Consider the following 17,545-nt stretch of genomic DNA (forward strand, 5'->3'; position numbering starts at 1 on the left):
TTTCCCAGATAAAGTATTTCCATGGTCAGTGGAAATCTTCCTCTTCCTCCTCTTCCTCTCTCCTCTGGTAGGTCCAGGCTGAGGCGAGGTGGTGGCCATGCCTTGGCCCCTGCAGCACCCTGACACATAGAGACCCAGAGCAGTGACCCACCTCAGGAGACCAAGTCATCTGTCACTGCATGTCGGGCCCCCAGGGCCCCAGGGGTCGTGGCCTGCTGATTCCATCCATTGTTTCAGGGTGATTGCTTCTCCTAGTTGCGTCAAATACAAAGGCTATTTACACACTGGCTCTGAGATGTCTCCAGTCCTCATCTTGATTGCCATTAACATTACTTGTGTGCATCTGATTTATTCTGTTTAATTCTGGGTTTCTTTGTTTTACATTTTGTGACAAATGACTTTGTTAAAAGCTCTAAATTAAAATGAAACTTGATATAATTAATTGTGATAGATTAGATGGACTAGATACAGTGCTTTCAAAAACAATTTATACCCCTCGACTTATTCCACATTTTGTTGCGTTACAGCCTGAATTCAGAATTGATTAAATAGATTTTAATAATAACAAAGTGAAAACACGTTTTTCGAAATGTTTGCAAATGTATTGAAAATGAAATACAGAAATGTCAAATTTACATAAGTATTCAATACATGTTAGAATTACCTTTGACAACGATTACAGGTAAGTCTCTAAGAGCTTTGCACACCTGGATTGTACAATATTTGCACATTATTCTTTTTCAAATTCTTCAAGCTCTGTCAAGTTGGTTGTTGATCATTTCTAGACAGTCATTTTCAAGTCTTGCCATAGATTTTCAAGACAATTTAAGTCAAAACTGTAACTAGGCCACTCAAGAACATTCAATGTCATCTTGGTAAGCAACTCCAGTGTATATTTGACCTTGTGTTTTAGGTTATTGTCCTGCTGAAAGGTGAATTTGTCTCCCAGTGTCTGTTGGAAATCAGACTGAACCAGGTCTTCCTCTAGGATTTTGCTTGTGCTCAGCTCTATTCCGTTTCTTTTTATTTAAAAAACTCCCTAGTTCTTGCCAATGACAAGCATACCCATAACATGATGCAGCCACCTCCATGCTTGAAAATATGAAGTGATATGTTGTGTTGGATTTGCTTTGTATTTAGGACATGAAGTTAATTTCTTTGCCACATTTTTCAGTTTTACTTTGGTGCCTTATTACAAACAGAATAGTTTAATTCTCTACAGGCTTCCTTCTTTTCACTCTGTCAATTAGGTTAGTATTGTACAATGTTGTTGATCCATCCTCAGTTTTTTCCTGTCACAGCCATTAAACTCTATAATTGTTTTAAAGTGACAATTGGCCTCATGGTTAAATCCCTGAGTGGTTTCCTTCATCTCCGGCAACTGAGTTAGGAAGGACGCCTGTATCTTTGTAGTGACTGAGTGTCAGTGGTGTCTGTGAAACAGAATGGGTCAGCCGCACTACTTATTGACAAATGTTTAATTAATTTGAAAAAACTTCTAAAAACATAATTCTACTTTGACATTATGGGGTATTGTGTGTAGGCCAGTGACACAAAATCTAAATGTAATCAATTTAAAATGCAGGCTGTAAAATGTCAAGGGGTATGAATACTTTCGGAAGGCACTGTATATCACTACTTTGTTGATTGATTTTAGCTTAGTTCTGCATTTATTACAGAGTAATAAATCAACACTGAAATTGCCACACACCATAATCCCTAAAGTGGCCCCACACAAACTTTATGTATTTTATATTTGTTGTTTACACAGCACTTTTAGCATATTTAATGAAGTTGGTACGAAGTGGCATGATGAATCCTCAGCTGGAGGAAATCTACTACTGATGTCTAATCACACATTTAGGGTGCGTCCTAAATGGCACCCTATTCTTTATACTGTGCCCTAGTTTTTACCAGAGCCCTATGGTCCCTGGTCAAAAATAGTGTACTATGTAGTGAATAGGGTGCCATCTGGAACGCCACCCTTAGCTGGGAAAAACAGTCAGATGAAGGCAGTTTCCAAAATCCCCTAAAGATGGCAGTCAAACATGGGACTTAGTTCACATTGGCTTTATCGGAATAGACAGCCATGTCACTCAGGAATGTGAGACTTGCAGTGGAATCATGAGGAGCAGAGAGATGAGGGGGAAATCTTGACAATAAAGAGTTACATTTTCTTAAACATTATGGTATAATTTTATTTTTTTAAATTACATTTGTGGCAAAAAATAAGATTTGAGGCAGTCTCATTCGCCAATAATCTCAATTTCTGATAAAAGTCGATTACCAACCAAAATTCCACAATATCCTTCTGTCCTCACACCAAATTGGTAATTGATTTTAAGAGGAAGATAAATGATTCCTTTTGTGTCTGTCGGCTTTGAAATTAGGTGTATCTAGGGAACTCCCAGAGGATTGGGAGAGCACATCTATTGAGAGGGAGAAGTAGAGCGTGAGCAGGAACTAATCCATTTAAGTGTTTGGGGGCAGATTTACGCAAATCCCTTTCCCCCCCCTCAAATTCCAGGGAAGACTCTCATTTGATCTAGCTAGGCCTTTCTCACTATTGAATATCTTGGTAGTGGATAGTGTATATCATTTGTCTCTGGAGAGTCTCACAAAAGGATACCATAGAAATAGTAGGCCTATGTCTATAGTAAAAGATCATGTTTAAGTAAGTGTCAACATATTTTCAGTCCCTCAAATTCCAAGGAAGACTCATTTGTATCGAGTCCTTCTCACTATTAAGCATATTTGGTTGTGGATAGTGTAGTGCATGCCATTTTTCTCATGCTGGAGGATGCCGCAATAACAATATGTCATATAAATAGTAGGCCTCTGTCTAAGACCATGTTTTAGTAAGTGTCAGCATATTTTTTATCCCAGTTGCTGCAAGATTAAAAGTAGCCACAGTTTAGGGGGGCTGGATTTCAGTGAAGTGCATTTCAGCAGATATTTTATTAGAAGTGAGCGGGAGTTCTATACCACATTATGCTTCCCTAAATAACCTCGAATCATATTCTATTCTTCCAAAATAAAGAAAAATCCTCAAGTATCCTCAAACATTCTATTCCCCACAACAAAGCTTTCAGTTAAGTTGATTTTGGTTAAACATTTTTTTCTCACATTGTCATTCAAACCTGAGAGACTATAGGTCTTAGGCAAGTTTATAATGTATTATTCCAAGATACTAATATTGACTCATTAAAGACAAGAACAAGAAGATAGAGCAATGTGCTTGTTCATTTAGTGGACCTTCAAAGCCCACCTGGTCTGTTCTCGTCGGGGTTCGGACGTGACAACAACGTCCGTCATTCAGAATAACCTTTTGGCCTCAACAGCCTGCTTCCTTCAGCCACACCGCATACAGCAGCTGAGAAGCCAAAGAGCGAGAGATAGCGACCCTTCTCTTTTCTTACCCCCACCACCAAAACTGAGGACGCATCACAAATGGCACCACATTCCATGTAATATATGGCACCAGAGCCCTAGTCAAAAACAAGTGCACCATATAGGGGGTAGGGTGCCATTTGGGACACAATCTGTGTCTGCATAAGCCCTTTCCACCACAGTCGGCGAGTCAAACAAAGTAATTAGTCAGTAAATGCAGAGCTACCCAGGCGAAGCAGGGAAGGGGGCAGCCGGTAGGCAGGAAATCGACTGTGTAATTTTTCCCATCACTGTACTGTACCAAGCTGTACCCTCCTACTAACTGTCCGGGTTACTAACTGGGGTTTTTCTAGCACTTTACATTGAGTTGCACTTATACCTGTGTAGTAAATCTGTAATTACACTCCAGTTACTTAAGTGTTACAAAGCTCACACATAATATAAATTGTGTGACAGGACCTCAAAGTATTGAAATGGTTCCTTTCTGTGTTCATACAGCAAACTGAGAGAAACTGGTCCTGTAAGTTCTTTTTATTTTCAAACGCAAAGAGATTCGTGGGGTTAGGAGATAAAAGTCTATGAAAAAAAGACTCACACACATAGTGTGAATTAGACAAGTCAAGTCCTTTTTTTTGAAAAACAGCAGAGTACGGCAAAGCAATACCAGAGCACTTGTAATAGCAATCGTTACTAGTCCGCAGAGAGTTTGTGGTAAAACAGTAAACAGCACACTATTGCCTTACCTTATTGTCATTTTCCAGAATTACAACAATTTCATTATTTAAAAAAAATGGTTTCCAGGGTGTCTGTTGTTTTAAAAAGACCGTCCAGGAAATACAGACATCGGCTTCTTTTCTTGGTACAAGTCCACTGCCAAGACAAGAGTATCTTCACCCTCTATAACTGTCCATGCCATGCAGCAGGGGGGGGGGGGGGAGTGAAGGACTAATTGTTTGTTTGTATTGGTTGAATTAACACAGTAACGAAGTATCCACTGGAGACCTCCAGTAATTGTAGACCCCAGAAGGGAAGTCCTCACAACGTAAGAAGTCCTCACAACGTAAGAAGTCCTCACAATGTAAGAAGTCCTCACAAGGCATGATGGGGTTTCCAAGGCCTCGCATAGTCAGGGTGGTGGTTCAGCAACAGTGGCTACTCAGATTGAACCACTTTAAGGAAATGGGGGGGAGTTGGAGAAGGGGGGGGTCACCAGCCCCACTGACAAACAGTCAGGCGATGGTGGTGAGTTTGGGCTGGGCACCAGCGCAATCAATATCGCTGGGTCACGGAAGTCACGGAGGGAGGGGCAGCACCGAGAGATCATGCCCCAGTGGCGGGGCTGGTTGGTGGGAGGGTAGAGGTGATGGTAGGGGCACCAGTGGAGGTCAGAGCGATGCCCATATCCGTGCTGATCGGACCACCATGAGACACGCCATCCTCGGGAATACCTGGCAGTTCTGCTGGGAAAACAAAAGAAAAACAAACAATGAGTAAAACTGAAAACAACACCAGTGTGTACAAGTTACTTTAGCAATAAAACTGTGTAGTGTGACTTTAAAACGACAGCACTCTGCACTGTTACTTTAGGTCATGTGAAGCAGTTGTGTTGTGTGCAGTGAAGCGGCACTACAATGGGGTGACATGTCGGGACAAATGGATTTCCCCTATCCCACTAACTCTTACATCAGTGTTCATGATTTAAGGAGAGTAGGAGGGAGGAAAAAGAAGCCATTGGTCGAGCATTTAGAGCCGTCTAGAGTGCAGCACTCTGCGGCTGAGCAAGAGAGCAGCGTGGCTGACCCATTCTGTTTCACTGACACCAGGGGACCCAATCAACAGGCGCTACTTCCCGATGGAGAGCAGAGGCTAAACACCCCCGAAGCCTTATTTTTTAGTTTTCTTTCTTTCTCCTGAGTCCCTTTACCGGTCCTCCCCTCAAAAGATGGCAACCCTGACCCCTCGAAACGATGTTAGCAAACCTCGGCTGAATAATTGGCGGAGAGGCTCATTTAAACAATGGCCTCCAGCAGTGTTAGGGCGACGCACAGGGGTCAGTGAGGAAGTTCACCAAAGGATGCCTGAGGGGGTTTCTGGGTAGAGAGAAACATTTTGTACGGGGGGGGGGGGGGGGGAATAATCCTGTACTCTCGTTAATTTGTGGGCCCGTAAATAGCCTATTGTCTGGGAAAGGAAAAAGACGATTTTGCCCAGCCTTGGCTAATTTTGCGGAATAAGAAGAAAGGAAAGAAGGGGGCCAAACGACCAGGGAACAGTCGTTTGGTCCGGGGCCTTCTGCATGGCTTGCTTTGGATATGAACTGACAGGTGCATTGTTTCCCAAGGACCCATAAGCTCGATAATCGCGAAGGGGAAGAAAGCGTAATGCTCCTCCTGAGGAGTCTTTAATTGACTTTGGTTCGAAGTAATGTTGAGTCCCGAGTCTCTCTCCAGTCTCTCTGCAGTCTCTCTCTCCAGTCTCTCTGCAGTCTCTCTCTCCAGTCTCTCTGCAGTCTCTCTGCAATCTCTCTCTCCAGTCTCTCTCTCCAGTCTCTCTCTCCAGTCTCTCTCTCCAGTCTCTCTGCGGTCTCTCTGCAGTCTCTCTGCAGTCTCTCTCTCCAGTCTCTCTCTGCAGTCTCTCTCTCCAGTCTCTCTCTCCAGTCTCTCTCTCCAGTCTCTCTCTCCAGTCTCTCTCTCCAGTCTCTCTCTCCAGTCTCTCTCTCCAGTCTCTCTCTCCAGTCACTCTCTCCAGTCACTCTCCAGTCTCTCTCTCCAGTCTCTCTCTCCAGTCTCTCTCCAGTCTCTCTGCAGTCTCTCTGCAGTATCTCTCTCCAGTCTCTCTCTCCAGTCTCTCTCCAGTCTCTCTCTCCAGTCTCTCTCCAGTCTCTCTCCAGTCTCGGCCGTAAACGGCTCGCTTAATCTTCCCCATTCGCCGAGCTTAATGAAAATATCTTATGACAGAACTGGAGTCCTTAATCAAATAAGAGGGGGGAAACAATTTATGTACCTCGTTAATGATTAATTCATTCAACGGGACGTAAAAGAACATCTCTTATGAGTAATTGACCCGGCAATCGTTGAGAACTTTACCTTAATTAGCCACTCTATATTTAGCCACTCTATCACTCAATAGACGGCAGAGGAAGGTTGACTCTTGGTCTATGTCTGCCTTCTGTTCCCATAGGATTTCAGATGCCACCTCCTACCCCATGAACAATTTTCACATGACAAATTCGTTAGCACTGTGGTTTTCCATCGAGCGTCCACTTTCGCTGTTTCTAAACAAACATCAAATATGCACATCTGGGAAGCAGAACTATGCTTTTTTTTTTTCGATGGTTGACCCTTTGAATGTGGACAGCCATAACGAGTTCTTTCCAACAGTGCATGTGAGAAGCGGGAGCAATGAAAGGTCGTTATTTCTGTCCACATGACCAGTCAAATAAATCAATTGGTCACGCCACTGGCGTATACATATTTAATTTAGACAAAGTCAATTAGCTTTTGCCAGACTTTTCACCCTGCTGCAATGTGGCAGTAATCTTTATGCTGCATTTATATACAGTACACGTTTTATTTGTGTGTCCGTGCTAGCATATCACTTAGTATGCATGCCTTATACATACTTCATGATACAGTGAGCTCCAAAAGTATTGGGACACATCATTTGTGTTGTTGTTTTGGCTCTCTACTGCAGCACTTTGGATTTGAAATGATACAATAACTATGAGGTTAAAGTGCAGACTGTCAGATTTCATTTGAGGGTATTTTCATCCATATCAGGTGAACCGTTTAGAAATGACAGCCCTTTTTGTACATAGTCCTCTCATTTTAGGGACCCAAAAGTATTGGGACGAAGTCACTTATATGTATGTGTATTAAAGTAGTCAAAAGTTTAATATTCGGCCCCATATTCATAGTAGGCGATGATTACATCAAGCTTGTGACTCTACAAACTGGATGCATTTGCTGTTTGTTTTGACTGTGTTCAAGATTATTTTGTGCCCAATAGAAATGAATGGTAAATCACGTATTGCCATTTAGGAGTCACTTTTATTGTAAGTACGAATATAATATGTTTCTAAACACATCTACATCAATGTGGATGCTTGATACTTACAGTGCGTCCCCTTGGGCTCTGTGCTAAGTCCGTTAGCAAGGGGTCACATGTAATGCCACTGTCCCTCCACACCCATACCCATCCCACCCATGGGCCCTACGGGGAGAGAAGAGGGACAAATTAGAGAGGGGTGAGTGAGGATGAGGGAAGAGAAGGGGGACAGAGATAAAGAGGACAAAGACATTATTTGGGTCAGTGAGGTGAGCTAATGCAAATATTGCAATGTGACCAGTCACACCTGGTCAACACTGTGTCTCTGCAAGGGGGGGGGGGGGGGGGGGGCATGGGAGATAGGGTAAGTAAATTATACTGTGACAGGGGAGGGGGAATGGGAACCAGGCAGGTCCATGGTGTGTGTTTGAGGGACTCAAAGGTTTGTGTGTCTGTGTGTGTGTGTGTGTGTGTGAGTGTGTGTGTGTGGTGCGTGCACACGTGCATACGTGGATGTGTGTGTCTGGGACGTAGGAGTTAAGAGATAGGAGTCTTTACCAGGTGGTCTGATTCCCATGTGTGTCTGGCCGTCCATGACGAACCCTCCCATTGGTTGACCATCTGGGGTGTAGGGCCCTCCTCCAGTCACTGGCAAAAAAAACACAGGCCGAAACAGAAGGAAATGCTAATTAGAATCTTGCATAAGTTTTAATTACCGGTGCGCCCCCACCAAACGTCCCCCCTCCCTCTCCTGGTTTGGTCTGTTCTCGTTATTCTCTCACTATTATCCTCTAATTACAAGATTACTTCGTAGGTAATTTTCTTCATCAATAGGCTTAATTACTAACAAACGACTTCGTATGTATTGGTAAGAGTTGTCCTTATGGCCTATGCTGTGAAAGAGCAACTTGATATCAGAAAATAGATTACTGTTCTGGCAACTAGAACGTAATTACCTCAAATTACACAGTAGCACTGTAAATGGGAAATAAGTCACTTATAACAACTCTTTGACTCATTAAACACGCGTTTAAGCAAACCGGCTAACTATAATTACAGTACGTAATTAAGGAACTACTTTTCCACCAGGTTACTGGTGGAACAACAAGGCAGTTAACCCACTGTTCCTAGGCCATCATTGAAAATAAGAATTTGTTCTTAACTGACTTGCCTAGTTAAATAAAGGTTAAATAAAAATTTCATTAAATAAATGGAACAATTAGTGGCGGAGGAAGGATAGGACAGAACGGACTGTGATTCGGCTTTCTGTCTCCCTCATATCATAAAGTGTAGGCAGCCTCAGGTAGAGAAGCTGGTTCTGGTTACATGAGCCAGAGCAACAGTTCAAGCTCCTCGGTCCGTCTTTGAACTTTACAGAGTCCCCCTAATGCAACCCTAACCCCTAACCCTCATCACAGGTCATAAATTTTACAGCAGCTCCAAAACAAGGCATGTGCCAGGGGACTGCTCTGTCTTTAGCAGAGAGGGAGAGAGAGGAAGAGAGAGAGAGAGAGAGAGAGAGAGAGAGAGAGAGAGAGAGAGAGAGACTAACAAAGTAAACCAAAGTCCTACTCCACAACTTTTTACAGTAGCCAATATGTGTTTTTTTTAATCAAAAAGTTAAAATTCTGAAATTAAATTTCAATTTAAAAGCAAGCAAGGGAAATATTTCAAATTTCAATTTAAAAGCAAGCAAGGGTCATATTTTAGCTTCAGTTTCACTTGCTCCTTGTTTGTTTTTCAATCCAAGGTTAAACTTTCAGTGGACTAGCCAGTCAAAGTGATTAGCGTCTTTGTCTGGGCTAATCCTCTGGGTTTTAGTGGCCCTTCACTCCCATAGTTAAATCCGTCCGTTCAGTTAAACACATTGAAGACCAGAAGGGGCAAGACTGGAGATGGTAGCAGGAGAAGTACACAGTTTTTGTTTAGTCAAAAACAGATTCATTTATGTTTTAATTTATGTTTTTATTTTATTAAATTCAAGATTTTTTTAATGTATGTTGAACCTGTTTTCTTGAAATAAATGTCTTGATGTTGACTTGAATTGAAACAACTTTACCACATGAATTGAAACCACTCAAATTTGACAGGAGACTTGCCTGCTCTATTGGACTGGTCGATCATGGGCTGTACTATTCTTCGTCTCGCGTTGATGAACCTGAAAGAGAGAGAATGAGGGAAGGCGGGAATGGGGGGAGGGCAGTGGAGGAGAGAGAAGACAGCAACACGTTATAAATGAGGCCTGGTGAGCAGCATATGATTTCAATGTACTGTTTTGGGACCACAGAGGAAAAGCATTCATTCACTTTGGCGTTATGAGAAGAAAAAAATGCTTGCTGTCAGCGATGGTTGCCTGACGTTGTCCAGGCGTCTGGTCTACACTTCGCTAAAAGAACATGGAAACCTCAACCTCCTCTTAAACTGTGGCTTTCAAAGAAAAAAATGACTTCTTGGACAGTAACTGTGATTCTTACCAAACCAAACACCTGGAATATCTATGAGTTCATAGCAAACGGACGCTGCTGGTGGAAGCATACCTTTCTTTGATATCTACCAATACAGTAGACACTTGATATACTGTCTCTAAAAAGTCCAAAATATTTCATGTCACAGCAAAATTCTATTTAGCTTTTCATTACATAAAATACACCAAGCACTGATAAAGTAAAGTCCTCAAGTACTAGTATAGTTTTTTAGTGTACCATCCCTTAGCACACATCCAAACAAAGCTCATACAACTAAATCTCTCTGCAGTGGGATAGCTTAGGTGCATTACGGAATAGCTATGTTTGCAGAGTGTTGTCCTACATTCATACACGTCCCCTCTAAGTATAATTGTGCTCTTGAAAGCCATCATTCTGGTATGCATGATCCCTGACCTTCGACCCTGGCGGCCCCGTGACCCGGCGCCCTCGGCAGAGGAGCACTCTGGTCTTGCTCAGCCTAAAGCTTTGTGAACCCGCCCCGTGACCCCTGCCGACCCGGGGAGTGAAAGCTCAGTGGTTCCAACTTGATTTATGTCCCTCTGCCTTTTTACCCCTGGTGGGATGGTTCCATTTCATCTTTTTCTTCAAAAAAAAAAGAGAGAAGCGAAAAGGGGAGGAACAGGTTTCCTTTTCAGGAAAACAAAAGCCACAACACTCCTTTCAGCAGGGCCCAAAAAAAGGCAGAAACAGGGGGCGGGAGGGGGGAGGAGGAGTGGGGGGGGGCGAAGATGAGGGGGAGAGGAAGATACTAAGAGAGAAGTGCGGAGAAGAGGCCCAAACTGAACTAGAAAACCGGGTCATATGATGAAGCCTATCTAGAAGCCTATCTAGAGCCGCATGCTTTTTCAGTGTAATAACATACTGTGCATCTATCAGGCAATAAAAGGTGGCTATCAGGTGATGTTTTGGATGATAGAACCATAAAAATGAAGGGGAACCAATTACTTTCATTTCAACAAAGCTTTGACAAATGAGGCGCAAGTGCTTCCACAAAAACCACAAGAAGGACATATCCTTGATGATACTGTGACGAATCATGGTGGGGAGCACAGGCGGTGTATGTAGTGTTAGGGGTCTCAAAAGGAGAGAGAGACAGAGGGAGAGAGAGGGGTGGAGAGGCTGTGGGGCGCTCTGTTGTGTGGGAGACCGGCCGCCACCACACACCCCCTAGCTCCGCCTTTTAAGCAGCCAATGAAAGGGGGAACAGAACGCCATGCGGCGCGGCCAAGGCTGCGTCCTCTGTTAGGGAGTTAAAAGTTTCACCCCTGCGCGAACCCTTCACACCATGGGACTGCATTTATGTCCTTGCTTTAGCCCTCCGCTTCCCACCGCACAATAAGTGTGACTATCCACCCCTCTCTGGCTCCCACTCCCACAATGGAGGCCTATTCTTCTGGCTAGACGTGTCGTAAAAACCCTCCACTTTTGAAAAACGTTGTTTTTCCGAAGAAAAACATTGTTTTACGACGGCTTTGTGTGATATGAACTTGTATGCTTAGCGTGTAGTGAAGTAAGCACCTATAGTAGGCACTTCTAGATACAGCCAGGGTTTCCACAATAGGGTCGGGGTCAATTCCATTTCAATTCAATCATCTCAGGAACTATTGCATTGAAAAGCCTTCACTTTACTTTCACTTCCTGAATTGAATGAATTGAAATGGAATTGACCCCAATCCTGATCCACAACTTTACAAAAACTACCTCACCACCAAGCACCATCAAATGTACACATAAAAACACAGCCCGAAAAGCATTTTTTGTTTAAAAGAATGCGCTCAAGAAAGAACAACCCCAACAACTGAAGTATCCTCCTTTAGCTAATTTGTTGCGGTGGCATCTGTTCTCGTCCACTGCAGGCTGCAGAGCTGGAGCCTCAGCACGGTGAAACGCCTCTCCTGTGAGGATTAAAATAAACGAGCGCTCCCCTCCAGTCTGGGCTCCCCTGGTCGTAAAATGGCCCCTAAACCCGCCTCCCGGGGTGTCATTCTCAGGTCAGCTTCCCCCTAACCCCCCCCTCCCCTCGCCCTCGGTCCCCCCAACTACCCCCTTGCACACCCGCCCTTGGGTGTTTGAATAAACCAGTCCAGCTGTTTGCCATGAAAACGCCATTGACATCAATCCCCCCCTTCTCACCTGTTCCAATCAGCACATGGCCCTGTTATGAGGTGGGGGGGGACTTAAACGCCTCGGCAACTTCTCCACAACCTCTCCGCAACCTATCCTACTGCACTTAGAATGTGACTGACAAACGAGCCCATGCATGTACAGTATCTTCAAAGCACTAACAGCAATGTCAATTGAACGATGACTATGCAATGCACGTGTATGTCGAGGAAATGGACTGTGCTGCTGCTACATTTAGATCAGTGGTGTAAAGTACTTCAGTAAAAGTACTTGAAAGTACTACTTCGTTTTTTGTGTTATCTGTACTTTACTTTTATATTTATATTTTTGACAACTTTTACTTTTACTTCACCACATTCCTAAAGAAAATAATGTACTTTTTACTCCATACATTCTTTTCCCTGACACCCAAAAGTACATGTTACAGTTTGAATGCTTAACAGCACAGGAAAATGGTCCAATTCACACAGTTATCAAGAGGCCATCCATGGTCATCCCTACTGCCACTGACCTGCGGACTCACTAAACACACATGCTTTGTTTGTAAATGATGTTGGAGTGTTGGAGTGTTGGATTGTGCCCCTGGCTATCCATAATAATAAAAAACAAGAAAATGGTGCCGCCTGGTTTGGTTAATACAGTATATGGAATTTGAAATGATTTATACTTAACTATATTTTTTACTCAAATACTATTTCCCTGGGTGACTTCCACTTTTACTTCAGTCATTTTCTATTAAGGTATCTTGACTTTAACTTTTTCCACCACCGATTTAGATTCATAAGTTGCAGAGAGGACCGAAAAAAATGGGAGAAAAAACGTCAGTGCCAGCCGCTGAGTTGAGAGGCCAAACGGCTCTGAATTCCTTCACACACTCTGCTGGAATATCTGTAACATTCCACCGCAGCCGGCGATTCCAAGAACAGTACTTGTGTGTATGTATGTGTGTGTGTGTGTGTGTGTGTGTGTGTGTGTGTGTGTGTGTGTGTGTGTGTGTGTGTGTGTGTGTGTGTGTGTGTGTGTGTGTGTGTGTGTGTGTGTGTGTGTGTGTGTGTGTGTGTGCCAGCGTGCTTATACACATACATACGTTCACACGCGCACACATGCATGTGTCTGAGCACGTTTGTGTGCCTGTGTGTGATTCAAAGGTTGGTGCTTTTAACGAAGAGGACATACTTGGGGGTCGCTCACAATTCCCCACGGCAACATTAGGCTCTGTTGTTGAACAGTGGGAGGCCATTACCTCATTGCTAAACCCTACCTTCCCCCCTTACACCCCTCGGTGGGCACCTCTCGCCAAACTCAGAGGAGTGTTTCCATTAACTAAACTGTGAACCCGCCACCTCTCCACACACAGACAGACACACACACATACTGGTATATAGAAGTACAGATATATGCGTGCACACACACACACACACACATACGTGCGCACAAGTCCATTTAAAAGCATATATGGGAGAAACACCAAAAGCAAAGTTGGCTAAACTTGCGAATTCATTTGTATTTCTCAGCATAATACAAGAGAAAACCCTGGACTCCCTCTGAAAACCAGCTCGTCAGCCAAGTTACCACGGTAACAGACAAATAATAGTTGACACAATATTAGCATTGCTGCTACATTAATAGCAGGAGAAGTCATCAATCTCCATCAAATGAAACAACATTTCCCATACCTCACCACTCACCCCCCATCCAGAATGTGCATCCTATCTGCCCCTCTTTTTAGATTCTTCCTCTCCCTCCATTCCCCACCCCACCTCTCCCACACCCCTGATTCCCATGGGGCCCGTGTGGTACCACTACCTGCATACTAGGTTGAGCAGCTAAGCAACACCTCCGAGAGCCTATCCTGATTCCCTCCCTAATGGCACGCTATTCCCTATATAGTGCACGACCTTTGACCAGAGCCTATGGGGCACTGGTCAAAAGTAGTGTATGGTGCACTGGTCAAAAGTAGTGCACTATAAAGGGAATAGGGTGCCATTTGGAACACACAAATGTTTCACGACCTCACCGTCCTTGAAAGAGGAAAGTGTGCAGCTGAGTGTGCACTAGCATCAAGCTGGGATCTCTTCTCTACCTGGCTACAGCACATGTCCTTTCTGTATGAGTTTTGAAACAGAGTGAAACGGGAAGGTACTACTGTGAACTGTGCAATAACAAAATTTAGCAGATTTTCGTTTTCCGTTGTAAGACATATTTCTACGGTGTGCCCAACTGAACAGGACCCAGGCAGGCAAAAGTGCTGATTGCAGCTGAGTGTGCAGGAACACGCTGGGTTCTCCTCTCTACCTGGCTACAGCACCTGGCCTCTCTGTGTGAGCCATTACCTTCCACCCAATAACCATGGCAGGGTGGCACAGCGCGGGCCATCTTCACTAGTTTTTGATAATATTACTGCACTATTCAGGGAAGAGCGAGTTTGAGATTTCAGATCTGATCTTTGTGGCACATGTATTTGTATTTATTTGGGATCCCCTCTCCCTGGGTTCCAGCAAAATTAAGGCAGTTATATACAATTAAAAACATGACATTACATTTCACTACAGATTTCACAACACATTAAGTGTGTGCCCTCGGGCCACTACTCTATTACCACACATCTACAACACAAAATCTATGTGTACGTGTGTGTATAGTGCGTATGTTATCATGTGTGTGTGTGTGTGTGTGTATGCGTGTGTCTGTGCCTGTGTGTGTCTCTTCACAGTCCCCGCTGTAACATAAGGTGTATTTTAATCTGTTTTTTAAATCAGATTTTACTGCTTGCACGAGTTACTTGATGTGGAATAGAGTTACATGTAGTCATGGCTCTATTTAGTACTGTGGGCCTCCAATAGTCTGTCCTGGACTTGGGGACTGTGAATAGACCTCTGGTGGCATGTCTTGTGGGGTATCCATGGGTGTCTGAGCTGTGTGCTAGTAGTTTTAAAAGACAGCTGCATTCAACATGTTAATACTTCTCACAAATACAAGTAATGATAAAGTCAATCTCTCCTCTACTTTGGTCCAGGAGAGATTGACATGCATATTATAAATGTTCTCTGTGGCTCTCTGTGTACATTTAAGGGCCAGTTGTGCTGCCCTGTTCTGGGCCAATTGTAAGTCCCTCTTTGTGGTATCTGACCACACAGCTGGACAGTGGTCCAGGTGCAACAAAACTAGGGCCTGTAGGACCTGCCATGTTGATAGCGTCTCCCCATCTTAGCTACTGTTGTATCAATATGTTTTGACCATGACAGTTTACAATCCAGGGTTACTCCAAGCAGTTTAGTCTCCTCAACTTGCTCAATTTCCATATTATGCATTACAAGATTTAATTGAGGTTTAGGGTTTAGTGAATGATTTGTACCAAATACAATGCTATTAGTTTTTGAAATAATTAGGACTAACTTACATATTTCTTGCCACACATTCTGAAACTGACTGCAGTTCTTTGTTAAGTGTTGCAGTCATTTCAGTCACTGTAGTAGCTGACGTGTATAGTGTTGAGTCATCAGCATACATAGACACACAGGCTTTAGTCAGAGCCAGCGGCAGGTCATTAGTAAAGATTTTAAAAAGTAAGGGGCCTAGACAGCTGCCCTGGGGAATGCCTGACTTTACCTGGATTATGTTGGAGAGGGTTCCATTAAAGGACACCCTCTGTGTTCTGTTAGACAGGTAACTCTCGATACACAATATAGCAGGAGATGTAAATCCATAACACATACATTTTTCCAGCAGACAGAATATGATTGATAATGTCAAAAGCTTCACTAAAGTCTTACAAAACAGCTCCCACAAAATGTATATTATACATTTCTCCCAGCCAATCATCAGTCATTTGTTTAAGTGCCGTACATGTCAAATGCCCTTCCCTATAAGCGTGCCGAAAATATGTTAATTTCTTTACTGTGAAATGGTAACAGATTGATTGGTCGGTTGTTTGAGCCAGTAAAGGGTGCTTTGGTATTATTCTTTATATAATTTATCTTTGATTCATAGTACAGTTTCTTCTTATTTTTGTTCAGTTTAGTCACATGATTTCTCAATTTACAGTTTGTTTGCCAATCGGCAGTGCAGCCAGACTTATTTGCCATTCCTTTAGCCTCATCCCTCTCAACCATACAATTTTTCAATTCCTCATCATTAACCGTTTTTACAGTCGTTTTCTTAATGGGTGCATACTTATTAGTAACTGGAATAAGCAATTTTATAAATGTGTCAAGTGCAGTGTCTGGTTGCTCCTCATTAAACAGCAAATATTCTTTACATATATGTATGACCTCTTATACACTATATTAGGCCCAGCCTTTGGAACTTTGGTTTTCCTAGATATGGCTACTATATTATGATCATTACATCTGATGGATTTGGATACTGCTTCAGAGCAGATTTCTGCAGCATTAGCAAAGATGTGATCAATACATGTGGATGATTTCATTCCTGTGAATTCCACTCGGGCTCCCGAGTGGCACAGCGGTCTAAGGCACTGCATCTCAGGGCTAGAGGTGTCACTACAGACACCCTGGTTGAATCCAGGCTGTATCACAACCGGCCGTGATTGGGAGTCCCATAGGGCGGCGCACAATTGGCCCAGCATCGTCCGGGTTTTCCTGGTGTAGGCAGTCATTGCAAATAAGAATTTGTTCTTAACTGACTTGCCTCATTAAATAAAGGTTAAATAAAATAAAGAAATAACAAATGTTTGTAAATAACCTGGTAGGTTGACTGACAACCTGAACCAGGTTGCAGGCATTGGTTACAGTTTGAATATTTTTCTTGAGTGAACAGCTTGATGGAAGCCAGTCAATATTTACATCACACAAAAAAATAGACCTCTCTGTTGATATCACATACATTATCAAGCATTTCTCACATATTATCCAGATACTGACTGTTAGCACTTGGTGGTCTATAGCAGCTTCCCACCAGAATGGGCTTTAGGTGAGGCAGGTGAACCTGTAGCCATATTACTTCAACAGCATTTGACATGAGATCCTCTCTAAGCTTTACAGGAATATGACTCTGAACATAAACGGTAACACCTCCACCATTGGCATTCCTGTCTCTTCTGAAGATGTCGAAATCATGTATTGCTACCACTGTATAATTGAAGGTATTATCTAAGTGAGTTTCAGAGATAGTCAGTGTATGAATGTTATCTGTTACTAGCAAGTTATTGATTTCATGAACCTTGTTTCAGATTCAGATTCAGAGTGTTTAATAGTAATATGTACAGGGTTGCCGGTGTGATTGCAGGGTGCAGTAAGAATCTTAGGCTTCGAGCTTCAACATGCAGGACTAAGTGAAATAAAATAATGACAATGGTAATAAAAAACAACAATAGAATAGAAATAGCACTATATACATAATAACAACTGTGGCAGTGATGACTAAATAAATGTCCATTGGGGTGGAGGCAGAGTAAAGACTATTGAGGGGTTGTGGTGGGGTGGAATGACCATCGGGGAGCACCATGACTATTGACTCAAATAAAAACAACACAAATT

General features: G+C 43.0%; 1 protein-coding gene across 2 annotated transcripts in view; it reads right to left on the reverse strand.

Moving 5' to 3' along the window:
* Positions 1–3,588: 3,588 nt before the first annotated feature.
* The window catches only part of LOC120027182 (homeobox protein Meis1-like), a 34,271-nt gene continuing 20,314 nt past the window's right edge, over positions 3,589–17,545 (reverse strand). The window contains exons 10-13 of one of the 2 annotated variants that reach the window (XM_038972068.1): positions 9,537–9,595; positions 7,996–8,085; positions 7,507–7,602; positions 3,589–4,847 (exon numbers count right to left, since the gene is read on the reverse strand). In XM_038972068.1, coding sequence (XP_038827996.1) covers positions 7,550–7,602; positions 7,996–8,085; positions 9,537–9,595 — 202 coding nt within the window. In that variant the 3' untranslated portion in view covers positions 3,589–4,847; positions 7,507–7,549. Of the gene's footprint in view, positions 4,851–7,506; positions 7,603–7,995; positions 8,086–9,536; positions 9,596–17,545 lie in introns of both variants that reach the window. The other variant, XM_038972058.1, reaches the window with a different exon arrangement.

Source organism: Salvelinus namaycush, chromosome 2 (assembly GCF_016432855.1).
Source record: "Salvelinus namaycush isolate Seneca chromosome 2, SaNama_1.0, whole genome shotgun sequence".
Lineage (NCBI taxonomy): Eukaryota > Metazoa > Chordata > Actinopteri > Salmoniformes > Salmonidae > Salvelinus > Salvelinus namaycush.